General features: G+C 36.9%; 2 protein-coding genes across 3 annotated transcripts in view; one reads left to right on the forward strand and one right to left on the reverse strand.

Moving 5' to 3' along the window:
- ABI2 (abl interactor 2) overlaps nucleotides 1–9,059 on the forward strand; it is a 130,966-nt gene extending 121,907 nt beyond the window's left edge. Inside the window, exons 12-13 of the mRNA XM_034654999.1 lie at nucleotides 5,315–5,442; nucleotides 9,021–9,059. Of these exons, the coding sequence (XP_034510890.1) occupies nucleotides 5,315–5,442; nucleotides 9,021–9,044 (152 nt within the window). The 3' untranslated portion in view covers nucleotides 9,045–9,059. The remainder of the gene's footprint in view (nucleotides 1–5,314; nucleotides 5,443–9,020) is intronic.
- Nucleotides 141–26,504, reverse strand: part of LOC100478661 (ras-associated and pleckstrin homology domains-containing protein 1) — an 84,092-nt gene continuing 57,728 nt past the window's right edge. The window contains exons 7-16 of one of the 2 annotated variants that reach the window (XM_034654998.1): nucleotides 20,982–21,059; nucleotides 20,361–20,520; nucleotides 18,629–18,750; nucleotides 17,366–17,431; nucleotides 15,913–16,056; nucleotides 14,698–14,808; nucleotides 8,396–8,494; nucleotides 7,344–7,464; nucleotides 2,730–2,872; nucleotides 141–786 (exon numbers count right to left, since the gene is read on the reverse strand). In XM_034654998.1, coding sequence (XP_034510889.1) covers nucleotides 784–786; nucleotides 2,730–2,872; nucleotides 7,344–7,464; nucleotides 8,396–8,494; nucleotides 14,698–14,808; nucleotides 15,913–16,056; nucleotides 17,366–17,431; nucleotides 18,629–18,750; nucleotides 20,361–20,520; nucleotides 20,982–21,059 — 1,047 coding nt within the window. In that variant the 3' untranslated portion in view covers nucleotides 141–783. Of the gene's footprint in view, nucleotides 787–810; nucleotides 1,413–2,729; nucleotides 2,873–7,343; nucleotides 7,465–8,395; nucleotides 8,495–14,697; nucleotides 14,809–15,912; nucleotides 16,057–17,365; nucleotides 17,432–18,628; nucleotides 18,751–20,360; nucleotides 20,521–20,981; nucleotides 21,060–26,504 lie in introns of those variants that run through there. The other variant, XM_034654997.1, reaches the window with a different exon arrangement.

Here is a 26,504-nt window from a genome sequence, read left to right on the forward strand (position 1 = left end):
GGGGGAGGAGGTGGGGGTGGAGGAGGAAGAGGTGGGGAAGGCTGTGAGGCAGTGTAGGGGGTGACCAGCTTGGGCTGTGGGGATAAAGGGGGCATGAGTGAAGTGTAGGGTCGATTCATAGACTCCATTCTGGCCTAAAAGGAACATAAAAGGGGGGTGGGGTGGGAGAGAGAAAACACAACAAACACAACAGTTACAGGGGTAAGCTTTGATTGCGTCAAACTCAACAGCAAGGAATCTGGGACAAGCGAGAAAGGACTCAGCAGGGGGACAATGTCAGGAAGGCGAAAATCAGACTCCCTGGGCAACAAGGGCACAGCGAATTTGTTCACCAGCAATACTCTCAAATGGCAAGACTGCCTAACATCTAGGGAAAATGTCCTGCTGATCAGTGATGGGCTGATTTTTGAGCCCTGACTTTCACACACCTGCCACGAACAGGAGCCCCCGTGGGAGGACTTCTGTGCACTGACCCCCCCGGACCGTGGCAAGCGGAGATGTGATGGCTCGAGTTCACCTTTCAGTCCATGGCTGCATCCACATCAAGCAGATGCCGTAACTGGGTTTAGGAGTGCTGGTGGAGGGCCTCCCGAGGAATGAGGATGGCTTTGTGATGCTAGCAAGCTGACACGTGAGAATATGAGAATGTTCAGCAGGGCGTGCACAGTCACACAGGAATGAATGAGCTTGACACACACACTCGTGTTCGTATGAGACACTTGCATCCAACATGCACAGAAGTCCAGCAATGCAGGTAAAGGGGGGGCATTCTTTACATTTGTTTTACTGGAAAATACATAAAGAAATGCTTTATAAACAATACAGCAAAAGATTATAAAAATACCATACAGAAAAAGCCAGGAGAAAATGAGAGGAAACCTTAGAAAACTAAAGGAAACATATCCAGAAATGGCAGCTAAAGTTTGCCAACAACTTGCTGACCAGCCCCTCGGGGCACCTCTGGCACTGCCCGATTACCACATCTGGTCATCTGTGTCATGGAGCCGCTCATGCATGAATGTGGTTCAAGAACTTTTGAAAAGGGCAAAGGAAGAGCGCTTGGTTTAATAAAGTTTGGGCACATGTTTTAGGTTCTTTGAACAGACTGTGAGGATCCAAGATAAACCATTTGTTTCCAAACTACAAATGACATCTAATTAGCATCAAGAACGCTCAGGTTAGTAGACTAGAAGGCTCAGGACGGGGCTGAATTCTAATGCCGACCAGGACACTCACATGTTTCTTTAAAAATTGCACAAAGTAAAAAGCATTAGTCTGCGAGACTTGGTTACAGGAGTCACCCAGGTTAATGTGTTTCCAAAGAACAGTCCCTGACCTTATCGTGACCCTGTCCTGGCTGCTGCAGGGGTGCAGACCTTAGCTGTGCTGGCCTTCTCATTTGGCACCTGAGGCTGAGGTAACAGAAGAAACACAGGTGGGGTCAAGACAGACAGACCATCACTGCTGCATGGCACGGCGTGCGCTCTGGAAACACCGCGACCAACTCTGCTGCTTCAGCACAGAGCATTCGGATCCTTCGTTTATTATTATTATTATTATTATTATTATTATTATTTTCTCTTGGCCTTTCATTTAAAATGTACATGGTTAACACTATTAAAAATTTAGTAAGGGAGAAGACTTTTCTTTAGATATCTGAATTGTGTAAATCTGCTTCTCTAATGACATATGCAGAGTTATTAGCACCAGATAGGGCTGTTTCATCCAAATTGATTAAGTGGGGAAAGGGAGACAGAATTATTTCTTAAAATCTGAGCCCCCAATAAGGGAGTTAAACAAACTGTCAGTGTTTTGAGAATTCAGGTCATTAGAACCAATTTTCAAATATTTATGTCTAAGACAGAGTGTTCCACCCCGACATAGGGCTACTACTGCCTCTTGCTGAGGGGCAGTAAACATACCACATATGCAAATAAAGGAATAAATTAAGGGAAACTATCCATTTAATTCTCATTGGTGAGTGTACTTGTGTAAGTGATTCAGACCAAAAGAACAAAAAAAATCACAATGATTATTGGGTAAAAACACAACACTCAGGCCAGTTGTGCCACTGGTCCCTCAGTGATGGTGTGAGCTCCTGCCTCCTCAGAGGGCAGGTACAGCCGGGACACGATGCTGCCCACAGAACTTCAGAGGCAGTCTGACACGCTTTCACCTGGGCTAAAGAACCTAAATATTTCTAAACAATCCTGCAATAATTACAATGCGCCTTTCAGTGTCATTGAAGTGTCCTGTACAAAGTTCAGGGATCCAAAATTTTAAGAGGATTAATCTGAATTTAGCCTTCTGCATATACTAAAATTTGAGAAAATTCATCAACGTGCAGAGAAATGCCAAAAAGCATGAAAGAATAGAAGGAAGGAGTCTGAATAAATTAAATTAATAATGAGTAGCAAACCATTAGCAGCCTCTCTGAAACAAAGTTAGGGCACTGGCACTAAATGGTGTTGCTCCATCCCAATTGATCAAGGGTGAAAAGGAAGAAATCATTATTCCTTAAAAGTGTGAGCCATCGATTAAGTCGTTAAATTGCCAGTTTGAGATCTTAGGTCATTAGAGCCAATTCACAGATACTCATTTCTGAAGAGAAGTCAAAGAATACTAAAATAGGGCCAAGAAAGAGTTCTAATAAGAAATAAAAGAACAAACCACACCCATGGAACATCAGAGATTCTTTTTATATACATTAACACCAGTGTGTTACCTACCTTGCTGGATTCTTCCAACTGAGTGCCACGTTTCCAGGCTTCAGAGAAGATGGAGCTCACAATACTCTGGGAGCGGATGTGTCCTGCTGGCTGAGTATCAGACACTCCACTGTCAGATTGATTAGAATGATTTGACTGAGACTCTGTTTAAAATAGATTTTCAAAAAGAGGATTAAATAAGTTGTTATTCCGACGGTACAGATATGTACATTTAGCTAGCTCTTTTACACAAGATCAGATGCTATGCAGGACTGCAACAAGTTACTTTTACTCAACTCATTTCATATAAACACACTTCAAACTTTCCTCTAGAAAACCTCCCTTACCTTAGGGCTAATAGAAAATCTTGATTCTTCTTAAACAATTCACCATGACAGACTTAACATTACAATGAAAGGTTCGTATAACATTACTAGTACCCGGACAACCTTGAAGAGGTGTTCTTGCCTTGCCGGGAGGCCAGGCTACAGTGTAGCCGGCTGCCTGATGGTGCCAGTACCTGAATCCCTAGAAAACACTTCTCGCTTGAGCTCAGGGTTGCTGGGAATGGTGGAGGATACACTGGATGTCTGTGACATCCAGGGTGAGGGACCTGGAGAGATTATGTCATTGGACCCCAAGTCAGGTATAAGATAACCATGCAGAAAGAAGCACCTAGCCCAATGGCTGACATCTGGTGGAGATTCGGGTGTTAAAGCTAGTCCTATCTGATGACTCTGTGGAGAGGGGTATTACTAGATTGCTTTAGTAATCAAGTCCAGCCAAGTTAGCCAAAGCAGTACAGAGATAATAGCTAAGAACTCCTTTGGATAAAGTTAAGACATATCCTCAGGCAAAAATATAGGATAAAACCTACTCTGTTTTCTTCTTTCTTCATTGTTCAATTGCTGAGTCTTTTAAAGGTTTTCAATTCCAGTATAATTAACAGTTATATTAGTTTCAGGTGTACAATATAGTGATTCAACAATTCTGTACTCAGTCCTCATCACAATAAGTGCCCTCCTTAATCCCCATTACCTATCTCACCCATCCCCCCACCCACCTCCCCTCTGGTCACCATCAGTTTGTTCTCTACAGTTAAGAGTCTATTTCTTGGGTTGCCCCCCCCCTTTCTTTACTCATTTGTTTTGTTTCTTAAATTCCACATGAATGAAATCATCTGGTATTTGTCTTTCTCAGACTTATTTCGCTTAGCGTTAACACTCTCTAGCTCCACCCATGCTGCAAATTGGCAAGATTTCATTTTTTATGGCTGAATAATATCCCATACACATACACACCCCATCTTCTTTACCCATTCATCCATCTATAGACATCTGGACTCTTTCATAGTTCCATAGCTTGGCTATTGTAAATAATGCTGCCATAGACATAGGGGTGCATACATCCTTTTGAACTAGTGTTTTTGTATTCTTTGGGTAAATACTCCAGGGTGTGATTCCTAGATCATAGGGTACTTCTATTTTTAATTTTTTGAGGAACCTCCATACTGTTTTCCACAGTGGCTGCACCAATTTGTGTTCCTACCAAGAGTACATAAGCGTTCCTTTTTCTCCACATTCTCGCCAACACTTGTATCTTGTGTAATTGCTGAGTGTTTTTTTTTTTTAAAGATTTTGTTTCATTTATTTGACAGTGATAGAGACAGCCAGGGAAAGAGGGAACACAAGCAGGGGGAGTGGGAGAAGAAGAAGCAGGCTCCCAGGGGAGGAGCCTGATGCGGGGCTCAATCCCAGGACCCCGGGATCACGCCCTGAACTGAAGGCAGACGCTTAATGACTGAGCTACCCAGGCGCCCCCGCTGAGTGTTTTTTAAGAAGTTGCAACTTCACTAGCCTCCTACATCCCTGTTTAATTACTAACCAGAACAACAGCCTATAAAATAGGAGGCTGGAACATGTGAATCCTTGAGTTCTCTTCAGCATGAATGAATATGATTCTGCAATTTATATTTAAAAGTCTACATAATATTTAACACTGTATAAGGAGGGATGATGCTGGACTAGGAAAAGGAAGCATGACACTTCATAAAATCTGTGCATTAATGCACCTGCATTAATGCTATATGAATTTAAAAAATATTATGGCATCTTTTTTCTCAATCTCTCCCTTAATTTTTCTAAAATCTTACTTGTGACTTACTCTTACCTTGCCTTTCTCAATCCATTATCTCAAAAGGGTCTTCCTCCCCTTTAATAAATATTTTCAGAATAGTTTTAGATTTATGGAAATGTTGCAAAGCTAGCACAGAGTTCCTACATACTTAGCACCCAATTTACCTCATTATTAACTTGCTACATTACCATGGTACATTTGTCACAACTAAGGAACCAACACTGATACATTACTAATAACTACACTTCAAACTTTATTTGGATTTCACTCGTTCTTCTGTAATGTCCAATTTTTTTTCTTAAATCCAGGATCCCACCCAGGATATCATATTATAGTTGTCATGTCTCCTATGACAGTTTCTCAGGTTTTCCTTGTTTTTGATGACCTTGACAGTTCTGAGGAGTACTGGGTCATGTATTTTATAGAATGTTTCTCAATTTTGATTTGTCTGATGTTTTTCTCTTGATTAGACGGAGTTATGAAATTTGGAGAGGAAGACCAAGAGAGGGAAAGTGCCAATCTCATCAAATTGTGTAAAAGGTACATGCTATCAACAGAACATATTACTGAAGATACTGCCCTTGATCACTTGGCTGGGGTATGTTTGTCAGGTTCTTCCACTGTTACTCCCCTTTCCCCCACACCCAACTACCCTCTTTGGAAACAAGTCACTCTGCACAACCCACACTTGAGGGTAGAATTAAGCTCCATCTCCTTGAGGGCAGAGTGCCTGCATAAATCATTTAGAAATCTTCCACAGAGAAGATATGTCTCTTTCCCATTTATTTATTTATTCAATAATGTGTATCAAATATGGACTGATGGCTGTTTATTTTATAATTTGTATTATAATCTTACACTATGTTATTCTGTTGCTCAAATTGTTTCAGCTTTGGCCCCTGGACACTCTCTCAGGTTGGCTCCTGTGTCCCTTTACACAGCCCGACCACTGTGTTTTTTGAACACTTCTTTCAACATAAGCTGCTTCAGGCTCATCTTATTCTCTGCCACAGCACTAGAACCAGCTATTCACCACAGAGCCCTAGTTCCTTTCTTCTGGAAAATGGCATTAGAAAACCAAGATCAGGGGCGCCTGGGTGGTACAGCAGTTAAGCGTCTGCCTTCGGCTCAGGGCGTGATCCCGGTGTTCTGGGATCGAGCCCCACATCAGGCTCCTCCGCTAGGAGCTTGCTTCTTCCTCTCCCACTCCCCCTGCTTGTGTTCCCTCTCTCGCTGGCTGTCTCTATCTCTGTCAAATAAAGAAATAAAATCTTTAAAAAAAAAAAAAAAAAAGAAAACCAAGATCAAGGCACTCTGTATTTTCACTGCTCCTGGGGTGTCACTGCTCCTAGTTCTCTCAGTGGACAGCACTAGGAAATACATGTATATTAACCCATGTATATACACATTCTCATTTTGTTTCTACTTACTTAGAGATTAATTAGTCATACAACTTTTTAGTCAAATACTTCTTTTTTAAAAAAGTCCATGTTTTTATTTTATCCTAAAGTAAAATAGATTCCAGGGGCGCTGGGTGGCAGCATTGTTAAGTGTCCGCCTACGGCTCAGGGCGTGATCCTGGCGTTATGGGATCAAGCCCCACATCAGGCTCCTCCGCTATGAGCCTGCTTCTTTCCTTTCCCACTCCCCCTGCTTGTGTTCCCTCTCTCACTGTCTCTATCTCTGTCAAATAAATAAATAAAAAATCTTTAAAAAAAAAAATAAAGTAAAATAGATTCTGAAAAGAATTTCCTGAAGTATACATACATAGCCAGGTAAAAACATAGACTGAAAGACAAATTTATATGTTGTACTAATAAATAACAAGAGGGGTTTTTTTTAGTCAAATATTTCCTAAAGTTATTACTGCTTTCATGTGATATCAGAACAAATAAAAATATTTTGCTTTTAGAGGACATAGTTATTATTCATACAATATTTTGAAGGGAAAGAAGCATTTATTTTAAGGTGTGATCATAGCGTACTTATTTAAAGGATGTGGAAATGTGAAAATGAGCACTTTTTGAGTATCACTGATTTCTAGTGAAAACTTTAGTAAGTTTGATGACTTAAATAGCCTCCTTAACTGTGATACTGAATAATTCTAGTTATTTTCACTCTGCTGAAATGTCAGGAAACCGATGGGGAAGGAGGGCAGTTTCATCATGGATTCTGAGGTTGGAGACTTTCTCCAAGCAACTTTTCTATCCCCAGTTATGCATTAACAGCTGTTGTTCAGCAGTATGACTGAGTCTGAAATAAACTTTGTAAATATACGTAACAACACCCCTGGATTTAAAACTCTATACACTGGTGCTCCATATCAAATACATTTGTGAACTAGCCCATGATATTGTCCCCTCTAACCACCACAACAAAATTTATTTTATAATTTAGACATTAGGTCCAATTCTGGTTTTAAGAACCTTGCTGAAGTAACCAGGCCTGCTGTCAGTCTATAGAGATGTCTTCCTATTGGCTGTCAGCGTTTCAAACTACCTGGGATGCTCGAAGAACTGGATCCTGATTTAATGCTGGAGCTGGATAAGGAAGTCCAATCATAAGCTGACTCTGTCCTCTTCAAGGCTTCTTGATAGTTCATGTAGAGCTGTTTCCCATACTAAACAGAAGGCAGTAAATTATGACATCTGAACATTACTGGGTATGATATAGATGGATAAGGTAAGAAAGGGGGATACTTTTCTGTTTACTGATTCACAGTTTGCACTAAAATTAATATCTAAATTAAATCAAAATTATTTTTAATACCAGTAAATTACCATCAAATCTTATTTATCCTCATTTTAAGAAAGGCAGCAAGAATTAACACTTGATTTGTTTGTTATCGGTATAGTTTTTTTGGTTATTCCTAATGCAACTTTGATTTTATACCTATCATAAATTTTATTTTCACTTAATGGGCATAAATATTCCTTAAAATTTTTTCAAAGGCTCTTGTTTTAGAGCACTTTTAGGTTCACAGCAAAACTGACAGGAAGGTAGAGAAACACAATCTCATTTATCAACATTCTCCACCAGAGGGTGCATTTGTTTCAATCAGTGAACCTACATTAACATAATAATCAAAGTCCACAGTTTACCTTAGGTTCACTCTCGGTGTTGTACATTCTATGGGTTTGGAGAAATGTATAATGACATGTATTCACCACTATAGTATCACACAGAGTACGAATATTTTCACGGCCCTAAAAATCCTGTGTCCTGCTTATTTATTCCCCTATTCCCACCCTGAGGCGATTTAATTCTCAAAAAATTTCTTTTGCTTAGGCTAAACTCTGCTATATAAAAATCATATAATGTGCTCTTCAGAGACAAAATAAATCACAAGCTTTTACCAGCAGTATTATTCCAGGGATACCAACTGTTCAATGTTTATCCCCTAAGACATTTAAAACATAAAACTTATTAGGCCTCAGAAAACACTGACAAAATCAAAAACATGAAATGATTAGGATAACTGTCATGACAATCAAAACTACATCATGAAACACCTCATTATTCTATCATCAAACCAAAAAAGAACACCCTACCTTTGCAATGCGGATACCATTGACCCACTGATGCAGGGTCCTCACATCATCACAACAAAGGTACTTGATGTACTGAGATTTCTTCTGGATCTGTGGGTGCTGCAAGATTAAAGGCAAAACCCAATTCAGTACCCTGAAGAACTAAAGTAAAACTCTATCAAAGCTTAGACCCTGACAACAAGTGATAGGCCATCAGAGTTAGGGCCAAAAATAATCTGTATCCCTTACATGGCCATAAGGCCAAATAAAACGGCCCATAAGTATTTTACAAAATAACTACAAAGCAGGGCACCTGGGTGGCTCAATTGGTTTAGCAGCCAACTCTTGATTTTGGCTCAAGTCATGAGCTCAAGGTTGTGAGACCCAGCCCCTGCTTAGGATTCTCTCTCTCCCTTTCTCTCTGTCCCTCACCTCTCAAATAAATAAATAAATAAATAAATAAATAAATAAATAAAAATAAATATAAGTAAATATAAAAAATTAAATATAAAAAATTAAAAAAAATAAACTACGAAAAATCTTGTGTTAAATTTTAGGTCAAGATATGCAAGTTAAAAAAATACCTTCATAGCATGGCAAATCCCCAAATATATTCAGAGAAATATATTTCTCTTCTGTATTTCAGAGAAACACAGTCCATCAAGGTTAACAAACTCAACATAACTCTTCATCTATAAGACTATGAGAAGGGAAGATTTTGATTTCACTCTGAACCCACTGGAATCAGGAATTCAGAAGACTCCAAATGAGAGGGTGTTTGGTAAAGCTTCTAGCACCATTGGTGGGGTGCGTGAGGGCACCAAACCTGGGACATGAGAGGGCACTCACACCTGGTGCAGTGGGGCTCCCTGTTGCATGGACTAAGGACTGCTCTGCACCCTATCTGCCCACAGCACATGCCCTCCAGGGACTCAGCAGCTTTTCAACTGCATCATCAGATTCAGTTTTCACTTTTCAGCTGCAGTTTGGATGGGAGGTGACTGACTAGACCAGCTACACAATGCAAGTGCTAGAGAACAGACTTAAGGTATTTTAACTCCACTGGGCCACAACGACTAGTTCCCTGGAAAGAAAAACCCTAAATCACACTTGGTTCTGGATATAATGGCTGTTAATTATTACTTCTCTTTTCAGTTATTCTGAAAAAATTTTTTTAAATGGCTACATGTTACCTGGGGAAATATTTAAGATTATATTAAATTATAAGAGGCTTTAAAGATTCCCTAACCACATTTGTTGTGGAATACATGAGATCAATAAAATAAGCCATCTGGATGAGTTCTCAAGGCTGCAGAAATAGATGACCACCCATATAAGTTATGTATCTGCACTGTTATAGATTAATCTTGGGGCACCTGGGTGACTCAGTTGGTTAAGCATAAGACTCTTGATTTTGGCTCAGGTCATGATCTCAGGGTTGTGAGATCAAGCCCCACATCAGGCTCCACGCTGGGAATCAGCCTGCTTAAGATTCTCTCCCTCTGCCCCACTCTGCCTGCTCCTGCATATGCTTTCTCTCTTAAAAAAAAAAAAAAAAGGTCAATCTCTTTGGTCTACAATGGGAGAAATTTAAATCCATTTATTCTATTCTATACATTGTTTTATAGTGCTCAGCTCCTATAATAAAACATTTAATACCAAAACCAATTTAGTCATTAAAGGCTACAGTGAAAGTTTTAAACAATAAATCAACAAAAAGAGGCTGGCAAACGACGTGGATGAACTAGAGGCTATTATGCTAAGCGAAATAGAGAATGACAAATACCACATGATTTCACTCATATGTGGAATTTAAGAAACAAAACAGATGAACATAGGAGAAGGAAGGAAAAATAAGATGATAACAGAGAGGGAGGCAAACCATAAGAGACTCTTAACTATAAGAAACAAACTGATGGTTGCTGGAGGGGAGGGGGGTGGGGGGTAACTGGATGATGGGCATAAGGAGGGCACTTGATGTAATGAACACTGGGTGTTACATGCAACTGATGAATCACTAAATTCTACCTCTGAAACTAATTTAAAAAGGGGGGGGGTAGCCAAACAATACTTAACAGTTGTCTCTCCTAATGCTATAGGTTCTGCAGCCTTCTCTTGGAATATAGTCCTTCATCCTTATTAAATCACATTATAATAAACCACCATAGCAATCTTGAAAAAGCAAAGAAAGACAGGTAGAGGAGATGAAGTTTTCCACAGAAGAAGGAAGGGGAATTTTATCTCATTCGTTCATGCAACGGTATTTATTGACTGGGAATTATTTGCCAGATCTTTAAGTAGGTGTTGGGATACACTGTGAGCAAAACAGAAGAAGCCATGGTTCATGCAGAAGATAAAATGGGATGGCTGAGAAAGGGCTTTCGTCGGTATTACCAACTAGGGCTTCAAGAGTGGCTGTTCTATTTCCTGTGTCACTCAGGCACCACCTATGGGGCAGGTTTTGGACAGCTGAACAAGGGGCTAGAGAGGGCTCTCAGCCTTTACCACCACCCCCTCTCTTTATGGTGATTCATAAGCCATTCTTGACTGATTCCTTCCATTTCCTGAGAGCAGGGCTACCCACCATGCATGAGTGTTCAGCTGTAGCGTGGCCCTGCCTGAGTGTGTACTACTCATTCTATACGCTAAGGGAGTGTTTTTATCAACACAACATCAGAGAAAATCAAAGAGAAACGATCCTCTATCCTTTTCTCCTCATTTCTCCAACCCGGGAATCCAAACACCACCACAAAGAATAAAAAAAAAATTTTTTTTTAATTTACTTATTTAGGGAAAGAGAGAGAGTGTGCACACATGCAAGCAGGGATGGGGCAGAGGGAGAGGGAGACAGAAGAGAATTCCAAGCAGACTGTGCTGAGCAGAGCCTGACATGGGGCTCTACCACACGACCCTGAGGTTATGACCTGACCCAAAATCAGGAATTGGGTACCTAACCAACTGAGCCACCCAGGCACCCCTATGATATGCATAAGTATCTGCAGATCACTTGCTTATTTAAAGTTCATTTTAGGACTCCATAAACTAGTCTTTTTCAACCTTCCACGTAATACAGGCATCCCTTCTCTAGCCTTCATTATTGTCACCCAGGCTCTGCACCAATTCCTCAGGTAGTTGCCTATTCCATCAATATATTATTTCATTAAAAGTGACATTTATTGGAACATGTGGCTGGCTCGATTGGTAGAGGATGTGACTCTTGATCTTGGAGTTGTGAGTTCGAGCCCTACAGTAGGTGTAGAGATTACTTTAAAAAAAAAGTGTCATTTATTGAGCACTTAGTATATACCAGGCATTATACTAAATATGTCACATATGTTAATTAGCCCATTTCCTCCTCAGGAAAACCCGATGAGTTACCTATTATTATCTTCATCAAATGAAGAGAAACTGAGGCACAGAGGGGTTAAGACAGCTAAGATGCTCATACATTCATGCTTATTAAATAACCAGAATTTGAAACCACGCCATCTCATTCCAAGCCCTGTGCTCTTAATTATAATGTCATATTTCTGTCTTATTAGTAGTGAAACCTTCTTCCAAATGTGCTGCCTCTCTCCGCTTTTCCCCACAATATCACAACAAGAGGGGCAGTTGCGTGGCTCAGTGGGTTAAGTATCTGCCTTTGGTTCAGGTCATGATCCCATGAGCCCAAATTGAGTCGGGCTCCCTGCTCAGTGGGGAGTCTGCTTGTCCCTCTCCCTTCCCCTTGCTTGTGTTTTCTCTCTCTCAAATAAATAAATAAAATCTTTTAAAAAAATTAAAAATCACACGAGCTAAGAGCAAGTATGAAGGAGACATTCTTTGCCAAAAATCAGAAGCTTAACATTTAGATTCTTACAGATTCCAAAGAGAATATATAATCAAATTGCTCCCCTTAACAATTAAAGCTATTAAGAAAGAAAGGTCATTATTTCATTTTTAAAATCATGTTGATTTGGAAAGTCTCCATTCTCTGATACAAGATAAAAAAACTTGAGAATTAAGAAAAAAAATAAGAAAACAGTAAGAAATTCTGGATTACTATTTGCCATCAGATTACTTTTTTCTGTTTATGCCACAAATCAGATGGCGACAGAGAATTCTTAAAACTATGCCCTAACATCACAGTCCAAGTGCCAATGGAAAACCACTGAATATATACTACCCACTTACTGCTTTGGGAACAGAAATAGGCTTGAAAATTAATTCTCTCACTAACATGTAAGAAGTTAAAAAACAAAATATGTAACAGTCCATCCTATTACTTCTACCATTATCGTATGTAACATCTTTCTTTTAATAACAGTGTTTGAAAAGTTCATGTTCATATTCTAATCTTTAATCTCTAACCATTGTTTCCTTCTTATGTAACATAAATTACTTTGCCTCATTCCTTTAGGAATGAAAATTTAGACCTGGCTAAGGTGAGTTGTATTCCAACAACTACTGTGATGTATGTATTTTAAAAACACAGGTTTCCTTTAAGAAACTTATATACATGCATACACATGTCCAACAAGCATGTAGCTCTTTCAGATAATAGATAACATATGTCCTATTTATTCCTTCATTGTCATATCTCATGAATAAGCTCTTACCATTTTTATTACTACCTTAAAAAAAAACTAATTACTAAACGACGTGTTTTATTACTCCCTACAAGTATATTTCCTGTATCCTGCATTTTACTGGAAGAACTCCGACTCAGTTGTTATAGCCCAAAGCTGATAAATAGGATCAAACCCTATAAATATTTACATTTGCACACATCTTGTGTGGCAGCATTTTTTGGTTTATTAGAACTCATGCACAAGAATAAAAATACTTACCTAGGCAAAATCTACTAGAGACTTTTCAGGAAAAAAAAATGCTAATAGTTGTGTGGCATCAGGAACACTGACCCCTTTAAACCTCAGTTTCCATATCTGAAAAATGGGGACTATAGAACAGATCTGTGACACTGATGTGCACAGAGCTTCTAGTGCAGTGTCTGCCACCCTAGAGTTATTCAATAAATGATAGCCATTATTTTTACTACTATTTGTACCTAGTGGTATGGTTTATTTCAATACCTTGAACATTTCTAAATATAAATAAGTAGGCAATATGAATATATGAATTTAGCTAAACCTACTTTACTAAAAGCAAATATGAAATGCATAAATTATTATATAAACCGACAAACAAAAACCCCTTAGAACAAAAATATTCTTAACCTAAGAATTCTATGAGTTGCAAAAGGCATTAGAATAATAGTCAGTGGTCATAATGAATTTTGGCTCTAACACACACTGCTGGTTGCCCTCCCCACAGCTATCCCCTCTTCACTACTTCTTTTCTTAAAGAGCCCCAATTTTGTCTGGATGTCCGTCTACGCATTATGTCAGGGTGTGAATTCTAACTAGGCTAAGCCAAAAACACTAGAATAAACTTAACCAAAGGAAGTGAAAGACCGTACTCCAAAAACTACAGAATGCTGATGAAAGAAATGGAAGATGACACAAAGAAATGGAAAGACATTCCCTACTCATGGATTAGTAGATATTAAAATGCCCATACTCCCCAAAGCAATCTACAGCTTTAATGCAATCCCTATCAAAATACTAATAGCATTTTTCACACAATTAGAACAAATAATACTAAAATTTGTATGAAACCACAAAAGACCCCAAATAGCCAAAGCAGTCTTGAAAATTAAGAACAAAGCTGGAGGTATCATAATCTCAGATTTGAAGATATACTACAAAGCTGTAACCAACAAAATAGTATAGTACTGGCACAAAAAAAGACAGAGATCAATGGAATAGAATAGAGAGTTCAGAAATAAACCCATGCTTATATGGTCAATTAATCTATGCCAAAAAAGGCAAGAATATACAATGGGGAAAAGGCAGTTTCTTCAACATATGATGCTGGGAAAACTGGACAGCTACATGTAAAAGAATGAAACTGGGCCACTTTCGTACACCTTCCACAAACATAAACTCAAAATGGATTAAATTAAAGACCTAAATGTGAGACTTAAAACCATAAAACTCTTAAAAGAAAATACAGGCAATAATCTCTTGGACATTGACCCTAGCAACATGCTTTTGAATATGTCTCCTCAGGCAAGGAAAAATAAAAGAAAAAATAAACTATTGGGACTACATCAATATAAAAAGCTTTTGCACAGCAAAGGAAATCATCAACAAAACAAAAAGGCAACCTACTGAATGGGAGAAGATATTTGCCAATGATGTGTCCATTAAGGGGTTAAGATCCAAAAATATATAAATCAATTAAACATCAATTAAAAGTCCTAAAAAGAGAAACGTGTTTACCTTTAGCACCAGACAATAATCTGTAGGTGCTTTGTATTTGTTCCGGTAGTCCTGTCCATAATAAACATTGACATGATCCAGTTGGAGAAAGCACACCAGTTCCCGAGAGACCTAAGATAAAAACACCCAAAAGACTGCATTAACAATAATGTATAAATAAGCAAATCTCATACTTGGTAACAGTTTCTAGTTGAGAATAAAAACTTTACCAAGTGGAAACCAGTCTATTTTACAGATGACAAGACAGTGAGATTCTCTATAAATGTTCCTTCTTTAACCCAGGATGCAACAAAAAAGCAGTCCATTTCACTTACTGTCTGCCATTCACAATGAACACAGACTTGCTTGGAAAGGGTGGTATTTTAAGGAGACTTTAAATATAACACAGTATATTAAATACAATATAGCATAGTAGAGCTCTGGAAAAAAAGCAAGAAAATATGTAGTTCAGTGCTCATAATGCATATCTCAAGTACAATGATTCTTCCAGACAGGGTTTCTTCACCTTAAGTACAGGCAACAAAATATGCCTCTCAGGAGGGTGGTAAAGCTTGGATGAGAGGATATTGCAAGGAGTTTAAAACAGTGCCGGCCCCCACTAAGCACAGAAGTGGCAGCTACCAAGGGGGCCCTTAGCAGGAGCATATTATCCAAGAAAGGCTGAAATGCCTATAATCCCAGAAAGCTATTCTCCCCATACAAAAACAAGCAAAAACTACTCTGAAAGAAGTTCTGAAAATAATAAATAAAAGTATGATTTCAAATGTGGCAAGAGAACCGAAACGGGTCCAATGAATGACCAGACAGTGAACACTTGCAGGTTTCTTCTTCTTTATAACAGATCAATAAACAAAGCAAAGCAATATTCTGCGTGTCCTACAAGAGTTGAAACAAGGGACCCCTGAGAGGCTCAGCTGGTTAAGCATCTGCCTTCGGCTTAGGTTGTGATCCCAGGGTCCTGTGATCCAGTCCCATATAGGGCTCCTTGCTCAGCGGGGAGACTGCTTCTCCCTGTCTGCCACTCCCCATGCTTGTGCTTGCATGCGCTCTCTCTTTCTCTCTCCTACTCTGTGACAAATAAGTAAGTAAAATCTTTAAAAAGCAAAAAAGAGTTGAAACAAATCAGAGCCTGGATTCATCTTGTCAGCATACTTACTATAAATTAAAATCAACTGTCATAATGAGGAAGCTCAAAAGTCAGCAGAGGGGACACACCTTTGCTTTTCCTTTAGGGACATAGTAGATACCAGATGCTCGCAAGAGAAAATAGCGCTTTTTCCAGGACTTTTTGCCATCATCTTTCAACCACAGGACTCCTTCAATTTCTGGTACAGTTACAGAACTTCCACAAAAACATTCCTAAAATAAGATGATGATTTGGAAAGACATGTGATCTTTGGATTCTCAGAACAAAATTGTGTTTACTCCTATGAAGTTCATACTATAATTAAACCAAAATGGTTTTGGTATTAAAGCCACATTGCTAATATTACCTCAATGAGAACTTTGTATTCTAAACATCATATAGATTCATTTTGAAACTACTATGGCAATCCCTACGAACTTTTACCTAACACTGTTTTGAAAAATCTAAGTTGAATTGTCGACTGAGCTGCATACAACAGGATCTAAATGCATCTGTATAGCACAGTAACACCAAATTTAATAAAAGTGTCAGAGTTAACATAAGCATTAGACTTTATTTTTCTCCAAATTAACAACACATTTAGATTAGCTGTCAAACTAAAAAAGAAAGCAACATGCTAAGTGAGTATAAATGCTCACAATTTAAAAACTGTATCAATTTATATGACTCTAAAACAAAGAGGACATTTATTTTTTAAATATTTAAAATTAGGTTGAAAGGATGTAAACAAACTCAAAATTATGAATTCTAATGTCCCTACTTAGATAAAAATGTAATTAAAAAATCAATCATGTATTTGGTAAAAGAAAAATAGAAATCCTTTTTACTAAATATTAACAAAGGACATTTTGAGCCTAAATAAACTTCTCTATTCCCAAAGTACAGAGAAACCAGAATTATAAAGAGGATTTTTAATGGTAGCTATTATCACTATGAAAAAGTTGAGCGCTGATCTTCATCTTCCTAATTGCCTTGTTGCTAAGAATTCATTCTGGTTTTTAAACATACTAACTTCTTTGATTTTAGTTCTCTAAAATCAGCAAAGGCCAAAAAGCTAAAAACTGAATTATGTTTGAATTTGTTTTATTAAAATAAGGGGATATATATTTTAAATGATCATTATGATTTTTTAATTGAGTTATTTAAAGCTAAGGCTTGAAATATTTTGTAAATAACTAGTATATTCAAATTACTCTCTGGGTGAGCAGATAACGCACCACAATCATGTCCTTCACGGACCAGCCTTTTTCCCCACTTGTCTGCTCCTAACAGCTCATGACGCCTTTTAGTTCACCAATATATTACTTGGCAAAATAAACAGTTTTTAAGAGGTTCTTCAGTGGCCTAACATTCACACAGCTGAACTCTCCCCCTCAGGCTATGGAGGAATATAAGCTTCTCTAGTTACAAGTGTAATCATGAATATATAGTATTGACATACTTGACTTCAAAAACGGTGGTTAATATTTTAATATTATAAAGTGCAGGAAAAAACTGGGTTGGGGGAGTGAAGAGTCATACCTCCAATAGCACTTCTTTGTTTCTATCTGCCATTTCAGCAGTTTCCTTTTTCCCCAGAAGATAATTCTGGAAAAATAAATAAATGAAAGTTAAAGATAAACCCACTCTATTATTCCCTTGGCATAGGTGCATATATGATTTCTTCTAGAGATATAGCAACTGGCTGTATAGAATGACAGGAATACTGCTTTGAACATTAACTTGTGCCTGAGCATCACTGCTAAAACGCTTAATGCTGGCCTTCTCCTTACTTTAGCCATCATCTTGAATTATTCCATAAACTGCCCTCCCCCAAATCCTGAGATGATACCACATCCCACAGCTGACAAATGTTATGTACAACTAATGAAAGGACCTAAAAGGTTTACAGATTAAGTACAATGAGTAAGGCAAATTTCCTTAAAATATGCTAAGCTTAACTGACCCAGATGCAGGAAATTTATGGTCTGCCTTTGAAAGAAGAAATCCCCAAATCTCTGAGACTATCATAATATCACTTGCTTGCCTCAACTAAAATCTGAATTCTAACTATTAGCCTTAAAACTTTTCTGCAATCACCTATAAAAAAATCTACTGGTATTCCCAAATGTGTATTATTCACTAAAAATATCCAGTAAAGATGTGTCATGATTAAGCTGTCTGAAGGATATTTAATACTTTTAACACTGCTATTTTTCATTACTACTATTTATACTACTTTTTCTCTCATCCACTGATTTTTATAAAATATTTGTGTATTAGGAATTATTAACTCAAACATTATTCTGGAATAAACAAAGATGCCAAATAGGGTTATTAAAGGTAACATATATTTGAAGTAGAACCATTTATAATCAAGGTTATTGAGATTTTTTTAAAAAAAGATACTAAAATAAAGTGTCAACTGGATAAACGGAGGAAGTAGAGAACTTAAATATGTAAGTACTTTTCTTTGATGGATGAGAAGGTCACCAAGTAAATAGCTGGGTTCCACAGCTCTGGATTACAGAAAGCAGAAACCTGGTAACTCCCTGGAGTTACTTCTGCTGCCCCAAGGGCTCACCCCATCTGGCTCTGGGTGACTGGTAATCTCTTTGAGGCCTGACACCTGGGCCCCAGAAGACTTTCCACCTCAGCAGCAGTAAATGTTCCCATGGGGTTTTGCAACCATCATGCTCCAACCAGGTGGCTGTCAGTGTTTTTAGCTCTATTAACTTAAAAGTAATAGAATAATATAAGGGGAACATTTAGAAATCATGATCTCTATAAGATACTTGGCCTCACCTGTGGGTTTTTGAAAAGTGCATATTTTTCTATACGTTCCATAAATATAAGCTTGTTTTGGCTATCTCTTGTCCAATTAAGAAGATTTTCAACCAAGTTTTCATGGTCTTCAAAGATTCTCTCTGTCCCAAGATACAATATCAGTATTTTGTTAGTATTCATCAGAACCGCATCAAAGACATGAAACCTTGTGAAGTAATTCCAAGCAGAACCACAGAATTTTACTTGACATTATAGCTCTTGACCCTTAGAAATGATCTGGTCTTCCTTCTATTTTCAAATAAGGAAACATGCCCACTGTGTTAACTGACTTCAGGAAAGGCACACAACTGCTACATGGAAGAATTGGGACTAAAATCTAGTAGGTCTTCTGTTAGGTCTTCCTCAGCCTTCAGCCTTTTCCCATCCACACTTGAAAAAACAAAAACCAGGGGTGCCTGGGTGGCCCAGCCAGTTAAGCATCTGCCTTCAGCTCAAGTCATGATCTCAGGCTCCTGGGATCGAACCCCTCCCTCCCTGCTTAGCAGAGAGTCTGCTTCTTCTTCTCCCTCTCCCCTAGCTTGTGCTCTCTCTAAAATAAATAAATAAAATCTTAAAAAAAAAAAAAAGACACTGTAGCCAATTACATTAAAGGTAGTAGAGAAATATTATATGCATGGGTCTTTAACCTACAGCCATGGACATATTCCAAAAATTAGTATCCAAACATTTTCTCTGTATCATGATGCCACACCTATGAACTCAAACCTTTCCAATTCTCTAAGAATAGTTGTATTATTAGAATACATTTTATACATGTTAATAAACTAATAACTTATATTTTAGTTTGGGGGGCTATGTATGTGCGTTCTGAGAAAAAAGGGCTATTAAATTTTTATTTCTCTGGAAACCACTGTGAAATATTTAAATACATAGGTACTAAGAGCAATGCAAATACTTTTTAAAATAAAATATAAAGTTGAAATTGATTACTGATTCAATAATACCTAATAAAATTACAATTGCCAGGTTGCTATAATCACACAATATTATAAAAAGAAAACTCTTTTAAGAGTCAATGATGGCATTAAAAATGAGGAATTTTTAGAAGGGCGCCTGGGTGGCACAGCGATTAAGCGTCTGCCTTCGGCTCAGGGCGTGATCCCGGCGTTATGGGATCGAGCCCCACATCAGGCTCCTCTGCTATGAGCCTGCTTCTTCCTCTCCCACTCCCCCTGCCTGTGTACCCTCTCTCACTGGCTGTCTATATCTCTGTCAAATAAATAAATAAAATCTTAAAAAAAAATGAGGAATTTTTAAAATTAGAAAACACCATACTAAACTACAAATCATAAGAAATTAAGATTTAGTACATCTAGCTAAAAATAAAAAAGATGGGCTTTATGTTTTCCCTAAAAGTCAAATGCTGGTATAAGAAATTCAGAACAAATGTGAATAAACAGAATGGTCTTAGTAAATGTGTCTATCTATGAAGTTATTTGAAGGGAAAAAGTATTTTATTATTTAAAAAAAAAACTCTTTTAGCCATAAGAAGATCTGAAGTGAACTGGAAATGATTTTGTATCAAAAGAATTCTCAAAATACTTGGAGGGGAAAAAAAAGATAATGTAAAAAGCTAAGGCTATATATAGGGAAAAAAAAAAGATGACTCAAAGTGCTTTAGTTATTAACATGAAAACTGTCAGGATTGCATAGAAATTAAAAAGGTAAATAAAGCAATTAGATTACTAACCCATTTGTAATTCAGAGATGGTTTCTACCAGCGACCAGTCTAAACTATAACCGCAGTGGGATTTGTCCATTAGGTTATCCAGCACTTGTCTCACTGTCTGCCTCTCATCCACCATCATTGTTTTAGAACTATCGTCAGACATGTGGACTCTAATCACCAGCTGTAACAGGTAAAAAGGAAATTAAATACAAACCAAAAACTAGGCATTCTAGAAATTTCTTCCAATAACAAGTAATGTTGAGTAATGTTCTTAGTTAAATATAAATTAAAACACAAATAATGACTATATTATGCAAGAAAGATACTCTAAAATTAGGTATCAAATAACCTACCTAAACAAACTGAAAGCATTTTTAAAATTATAATAACAGGTAAGACTATAATAAGACTATTTTGTTTTACTCTTTTAGAAGAATTGAAAACAGAAAGCTATTTCTTTATAATACATTTTATTTACAAAGAACACATGTGAAAAACATATTAGGAAGAAATATCCCTGTACCTCTCCGTACCTTCAAGGTATGTTATTTAAACAAGGCAATTCTTCATAAATCTGATTAAAAAAAAAAACAAAACAACTGATAAAAAAAATCCCAAACCAGGAAAAAGCCCAAATATCACCTTTTTCACTTGCGCCTCTTTAATTTTCTCCAGGGCAACTCTGATCTTCTCAGCTTTCAATTTTGCTGCCTGTTCTTCCTGTGAACACAAAGCACTGCAGATAAACTAATGCTATAAAATAATGAGAATTTCTGAAAAGCCTTTTTATCTTAAGGATGTTGCCAATATTGAATTTCAGTAAGAATATAACTTCACATACTTATAGAGAGCACATTTAAAAAATAACCCTGTTCACAAAGTGAGAACAGACATAGTACAAAGGAACATTTTTAAGATGCAGACTTGAAGATCTCTTATATTAAGACCGGATTCCATCTTCTGGAGAAAAAGAAATCTGTGATATAGCAAATTAATGAGTTTGATTCCATCAATCTGAAGCAGATGAATTTCAGGCAGGAGAAACAGGAGTGTATAATGGGCTATGTGCTGGACTGCCAGTTTGCTGTACCTGCACAGACCCTTGACTCTTAATTTATACCTGCCTCTGAAGTATGGGGAATCTTCTGCATACTAATGTTTTGTTCTGTTATACTGAAAATGTATCATCATCATAAAACAGCAAAAAACAGTATCAATTTATTTCTTTGCAACTACATAAAAATCCTTAATAAAAAATATAGGTACGTTCTCATCAATATACCAATGCAAACAGAGGAGGATGCATTATACTCTAGGTTTCATTTTCCTTTGAAAAGTACACAATATAATCAATGTCTATGGTAGTAAACTCAAATTTGTTTCTATTAATTCGCTGATGAAATTTTTTAAATGCTAAATATAATTTTCTAAATATTTAATTTCTAGTAACTTCTTTATAAAATTTAGATTATAAATAGTATTAAAATTATCAAGAACTATAACTATAATTACACCACTGTTTTTTCCTAAAATAAAATACAGTATTATAATACCAGTACTTACTTGTACTTTCCAGCAATAGGCCATTGTACACTGTAGCCTTAATCTCCAGTTGAAAAAAACTCATGTAAGTAAATCTTCGCTTTTTATGAAGGATTCTTTCTAACTCTAAGCTTTTGATTACTCTGGAAAATATCTAAGAAAAATATACGCTGCCATCTTATATATTCTTATATTTAATATAAGACTTAAAAGAAAGACCTAGTTATATCAGCCGATCTTACTTGCTCTGGGTTATGATTAAAAACCATCCATTTCATACTCTAGGTTATCTTCCCTCATTTCAAGCTTAGTAGTTACTACTCCGTAGAACAGAGAAAACAGTAGTTAGAGAAGACAGTGGGCTTGTTTGCCAGAAATCGGATCCTCTTCAATGAAAGGAGCCAGTGAATTAACATAATAACCAAGGTGTGGAAATACTATCGGTAAACCCAATTAGAGAACAAAGAACTTTATTTTAACAATGGAGGGGGTAAGGTAAGACTTGATTCTTAGACTATTCTAGATATATTCATTTGATTAAAAGATCAAATCACTGTATCTCTGCCTTTATGCAAATAAACAACATAATTATAAAATATGTTGCCTGTGTATTTTAAAATTAGTTTTTTTCCTTTTAATGCAGGCTGTACAATGAGAAAACTACATTACTGTCATTGAAACTCTCATTTTCTGGAATAATGCATCTTAGATAAACAAATCATTGTTAGTTAAATTACCAAACCCTGTGTTTCTGATGAGTATAGCACTACTTTAGAAAGGAATTTTGAATACTAGCATTTCCCAGGGGTTTCATGAAAGCAGTTGACAGGTGGTTTTTTTTTTTTTTTTAATTTTTTTTGGAAGAGAAAGAGGGAAGCAGGAGCTTTATGAATGTTTTCTCAATGGGACAATGATCTACTGTTTCTCATAGCTCATTTGCCACATCTTTGTATTAGTATGAAGGGCTGTTACAGAGAGGAAAAATTTACCAAGGCATATTTTCAAGTTTTACTTCATGTCTCTGAAAAGCAAATTTAAATCTCAAAGTCTGACAAGGAAAAACTGATACATAAAATCAATGCTTTGCGTAGTTGGAATATAAACATGGACTTTTAAAAGGCCAAATTCTTTTATAACATTATAATTATTCTGCAGAAGTTAAAAAAAAAATTGTCCCCAAAGCCAAAACACATTTTTAAGAGAAAAAGAATATTCAAGAGAATAAGACGAGCCACAGACTAGGAGAAAATATTTGCAATTTATCAGACATAACTGATAAAGGACTAATTATTTGAGATATCCAAAGAACTCAAGAAAACTCAAGAAAATGAACACTCCAATAAAAAAATGGGTAAAAGACATGAACAGACAACACCAAAGAAGATATACAGATCACCCCATGAAAAGATGCTCAATATCATTTGTGTTTAGGGAACACCAAATTAAAGTGAGATACCACTACAGAACCTATTAAAATGGCCAAAATCCAAAACACTGAAAACATCAAATGCTGGTGAAGCAGAGGATCAACAAGAACACATACATTGCTGGTGGGAATGCAAAATGGTAGAGCCACTTTGGAAGACAGTTTGGTGGTCTCTTATAAAATTAAACATGCTCTTAATATGATCCAGTAATCATGATCCTTAACATCTACCCAAATGAGGTAAAAACTTACTTCCACCCAAAAATCCGCACATAGATGCTTCTAACAGCATTATTTATCATTGCTAAAACTTAGAAGCAACCCAGATAGCCTTCAGGAGGTGAATGGATAAACTGTGCTACATCCAGACAATGGAATATTACTCAGCGCTAAAAAGAAATGATCAAGACATGGAAAGACATTAAGGAAACTTAAATGCATATAACTAAGTGAACGAAGCCAATCTGAAAAGGCTGCATGCTGTATGATTCCAACAATGTGACATTCTGAAAAAGGCAAAACTATGGAGATGGTAAAAAGATAAGTAGTTGCTAGGGGCTGGGGAGAAGGAGGGATGAATAGGTGGAACACAGCACTTTTGTACAAGTGAAGCAATTCTGTATGACACTACAATGGTAGATACATGTCATGACACATTTGTTCAAATGTATGGAATGTACAACATGAAGAGGGAACCCTAATGTAAACTATGGACTTTGGGTGATACTGATGTGTCAACAAAGGTTCATCAGTTGTATCAAACATACCACTCTGATGGGGGATATTGATTATAGGGAGGCTAGATATGTGTGGTGGCAGGTAGTATACGGGAAATCTTTGTACTTTCCCCTCAAATTTACTGTGAATCTAAAACTGCTCTAAAAAAATAAAGTTTACTTTAAAAAGGAATATACAAATTTAAATATAACATCCTGATATTGGTTATAAATATAAAAATAGTATTTTCATACTCCCACTGTAGTGTAGTATTATTTGCCAAATACAACGTAACACAACCAGTGCTATCTTTTGAAGGACTGATATAAAAAGTTGTTAAATTGTATGAATAGTTTAAACTAAGTTTCTGTTCTACAGGCTAAGAGGAAAAATGTTGACACACTGGAAGAAAGGATTAAAGAAACAAGAGATTCAGTACAACCATTTAACATACATTAAACAACTTAGATTTCCTAGCCATCAATAAGAAACCATCTTTTCATAAAGCAAAAATAGGTGGGGTTATTTTAACATTCAAATTTAGTTCTTCCATTTGCTCAAAATACTACTCTTTAATAACTACATAAATTGATCTGTTTTAAAACTATCAAATTCAAATTTAGGAGGTATGTGCTTAATTTCAACGCAGGCAAATTTTACTTTATTCTTCTCCAGTTTATTAACAAAGATGGTCCTTGCTAGAAGCTTTCTGAAGAAACAACTGATCAAGATACCTCTTACTTTTAGAGTCAGAATATCATCACTGGAACAAAACTGAAAATAAACATACTTATATCAAATTGCAAGATTCATAGTATTTTATGCTTCCCATGGATAACCTCTTCCTCAGAAAGTTTGATTTTTACCTACATTACCATGGTGGATATATTCATATCTTTAGTTTTAACCATTACAATCAAGGAGAGGAAGAAACTGTTTTAAGCTCATAAAGTGTGCAATATAGGAAAGATCAATAAATCTTTGCTGATGTAATTAGACTACATAGGAAGAAGACATCTGATAGTTTACTTATAAAGGCAAGGTAAGTCTATGTTCAATGTCTGCAGCCTAATTTCAATACAAAGAGCAAAGCTTTATTCATCTCATGTTCTCTTCTTTTTGCTAATGCAGACAACCTCAGGTCTTAAGCCTTCTGCTCTCTTATCTTCTGACTACCCCTTTCTTCCTGTTGTTTGTCCCACAGCCATGCTCAACATAAGTAAAAGATATCTCACACATACAACTTTCTCTTCTGCCCTCTTAAAAGAGCGAAAGACAACCCATTTTCTACCTGAAAAACTCCTGTGCAGCTATCAATAACCATCAAATGCCAAGCCTCCTCAAATTTACATAAAGGACAAAAACTTGGTGAAGATCTTATGATTAAATGAAAGCCAATGCTGTGGTTACAAAGTGTTAAAGCATTCTCCTGAGTGAAAATTAGAATACTGACAGAAAGAGTGACAGTTGCTAAGAGACGGCCAGTGAATTCCTTCAACTAAGAAATTATTAAGGCTTTGTACATAGGTTCAGAACAAATCCAGCTGAAATTAAGGGGCTCAAAAGGAATTAGCAGTTTCTTTGGGATCTACTTGATTTCACATTTTACAACAATAAAAAAAGGTATATAAATTTAAAAAGGTTCAAAGAAAACTTGGAGCGGTAATTAGTTCACTGCCCATGAAAAGCTCTACTCTATAAAATTACTTAGAGCCAAAATAGTGACAGTAACAACCACTCTACTTCCCTGACACTGACAGAGTCTCACTGCGAAGAGAACTAACATCAACTGAACACCTAAAACTTGCCACACACTATGAGGCGTGTTACACATGGTATCTCATTTAATTCTCAATACTATCACTATTATTAGGCCAATATCACTATTACATAGATTGTACTGATTATGGCCCAGAAAAGCTAATCTAAGATCACACAGGCAGTTACCAAATGACTAACTACTTGTTCTCTCCACTGTCACAGTTCCTTTTGTTTGTAAGGGTATAGCATGAACTAATGCGACAGCAGTAAATAAAAACTACTTGCCAAAAATGAAAGACTTACATTAATACAATAGCACTTTTATAACTTCTCTGAAGCAAGGAAAATGGTGGTTAACATTACAACAGTCCTTGAAGGTCACTAAAGGACCATTCTGTGGCAGGCTTGGGTCTGACTGCAGGGGATAGAGTCCCTGCTTTCAGGGAGCTTACATTTAATAAGAGAAAAGACAGTAAAGAAATAGATGTGTGGTAAGTCAGTCAGGGATATGTCCTACGGAAAAAAAATACAGCAGAGTAGGGGAGTGAAGAATGACAAAAGATGCACTGTTAGATGAAGAGGTTAGGGAAGGCATTTAGAACAGTACCCAGAGATTTAAGGGCATCAGATCAGCAATATGTCCTTTGCTCACTGCACCCATTTATGGTGCTAATGCCATTCCTAGAAGAAACTGGCTGGCATTGTTTTTGCAGAGGTTC

The sequence above is a fragment of the Ailuropoda melanoleuca genome, chromosome 2 (assembly GCF_002007445.2).
Source record: "Ailuropoda melanoleuca isolate Jingjing chromosome 2, ASM200744v2, whole genome shotgun sequence".
NCBI classification, from domain to species: Eukaryota; Metazoa; Chordata; class Mammalia; order Carnivora; family Ursidae; genus Ailuropoda; species Ailuropoda melanoleuca.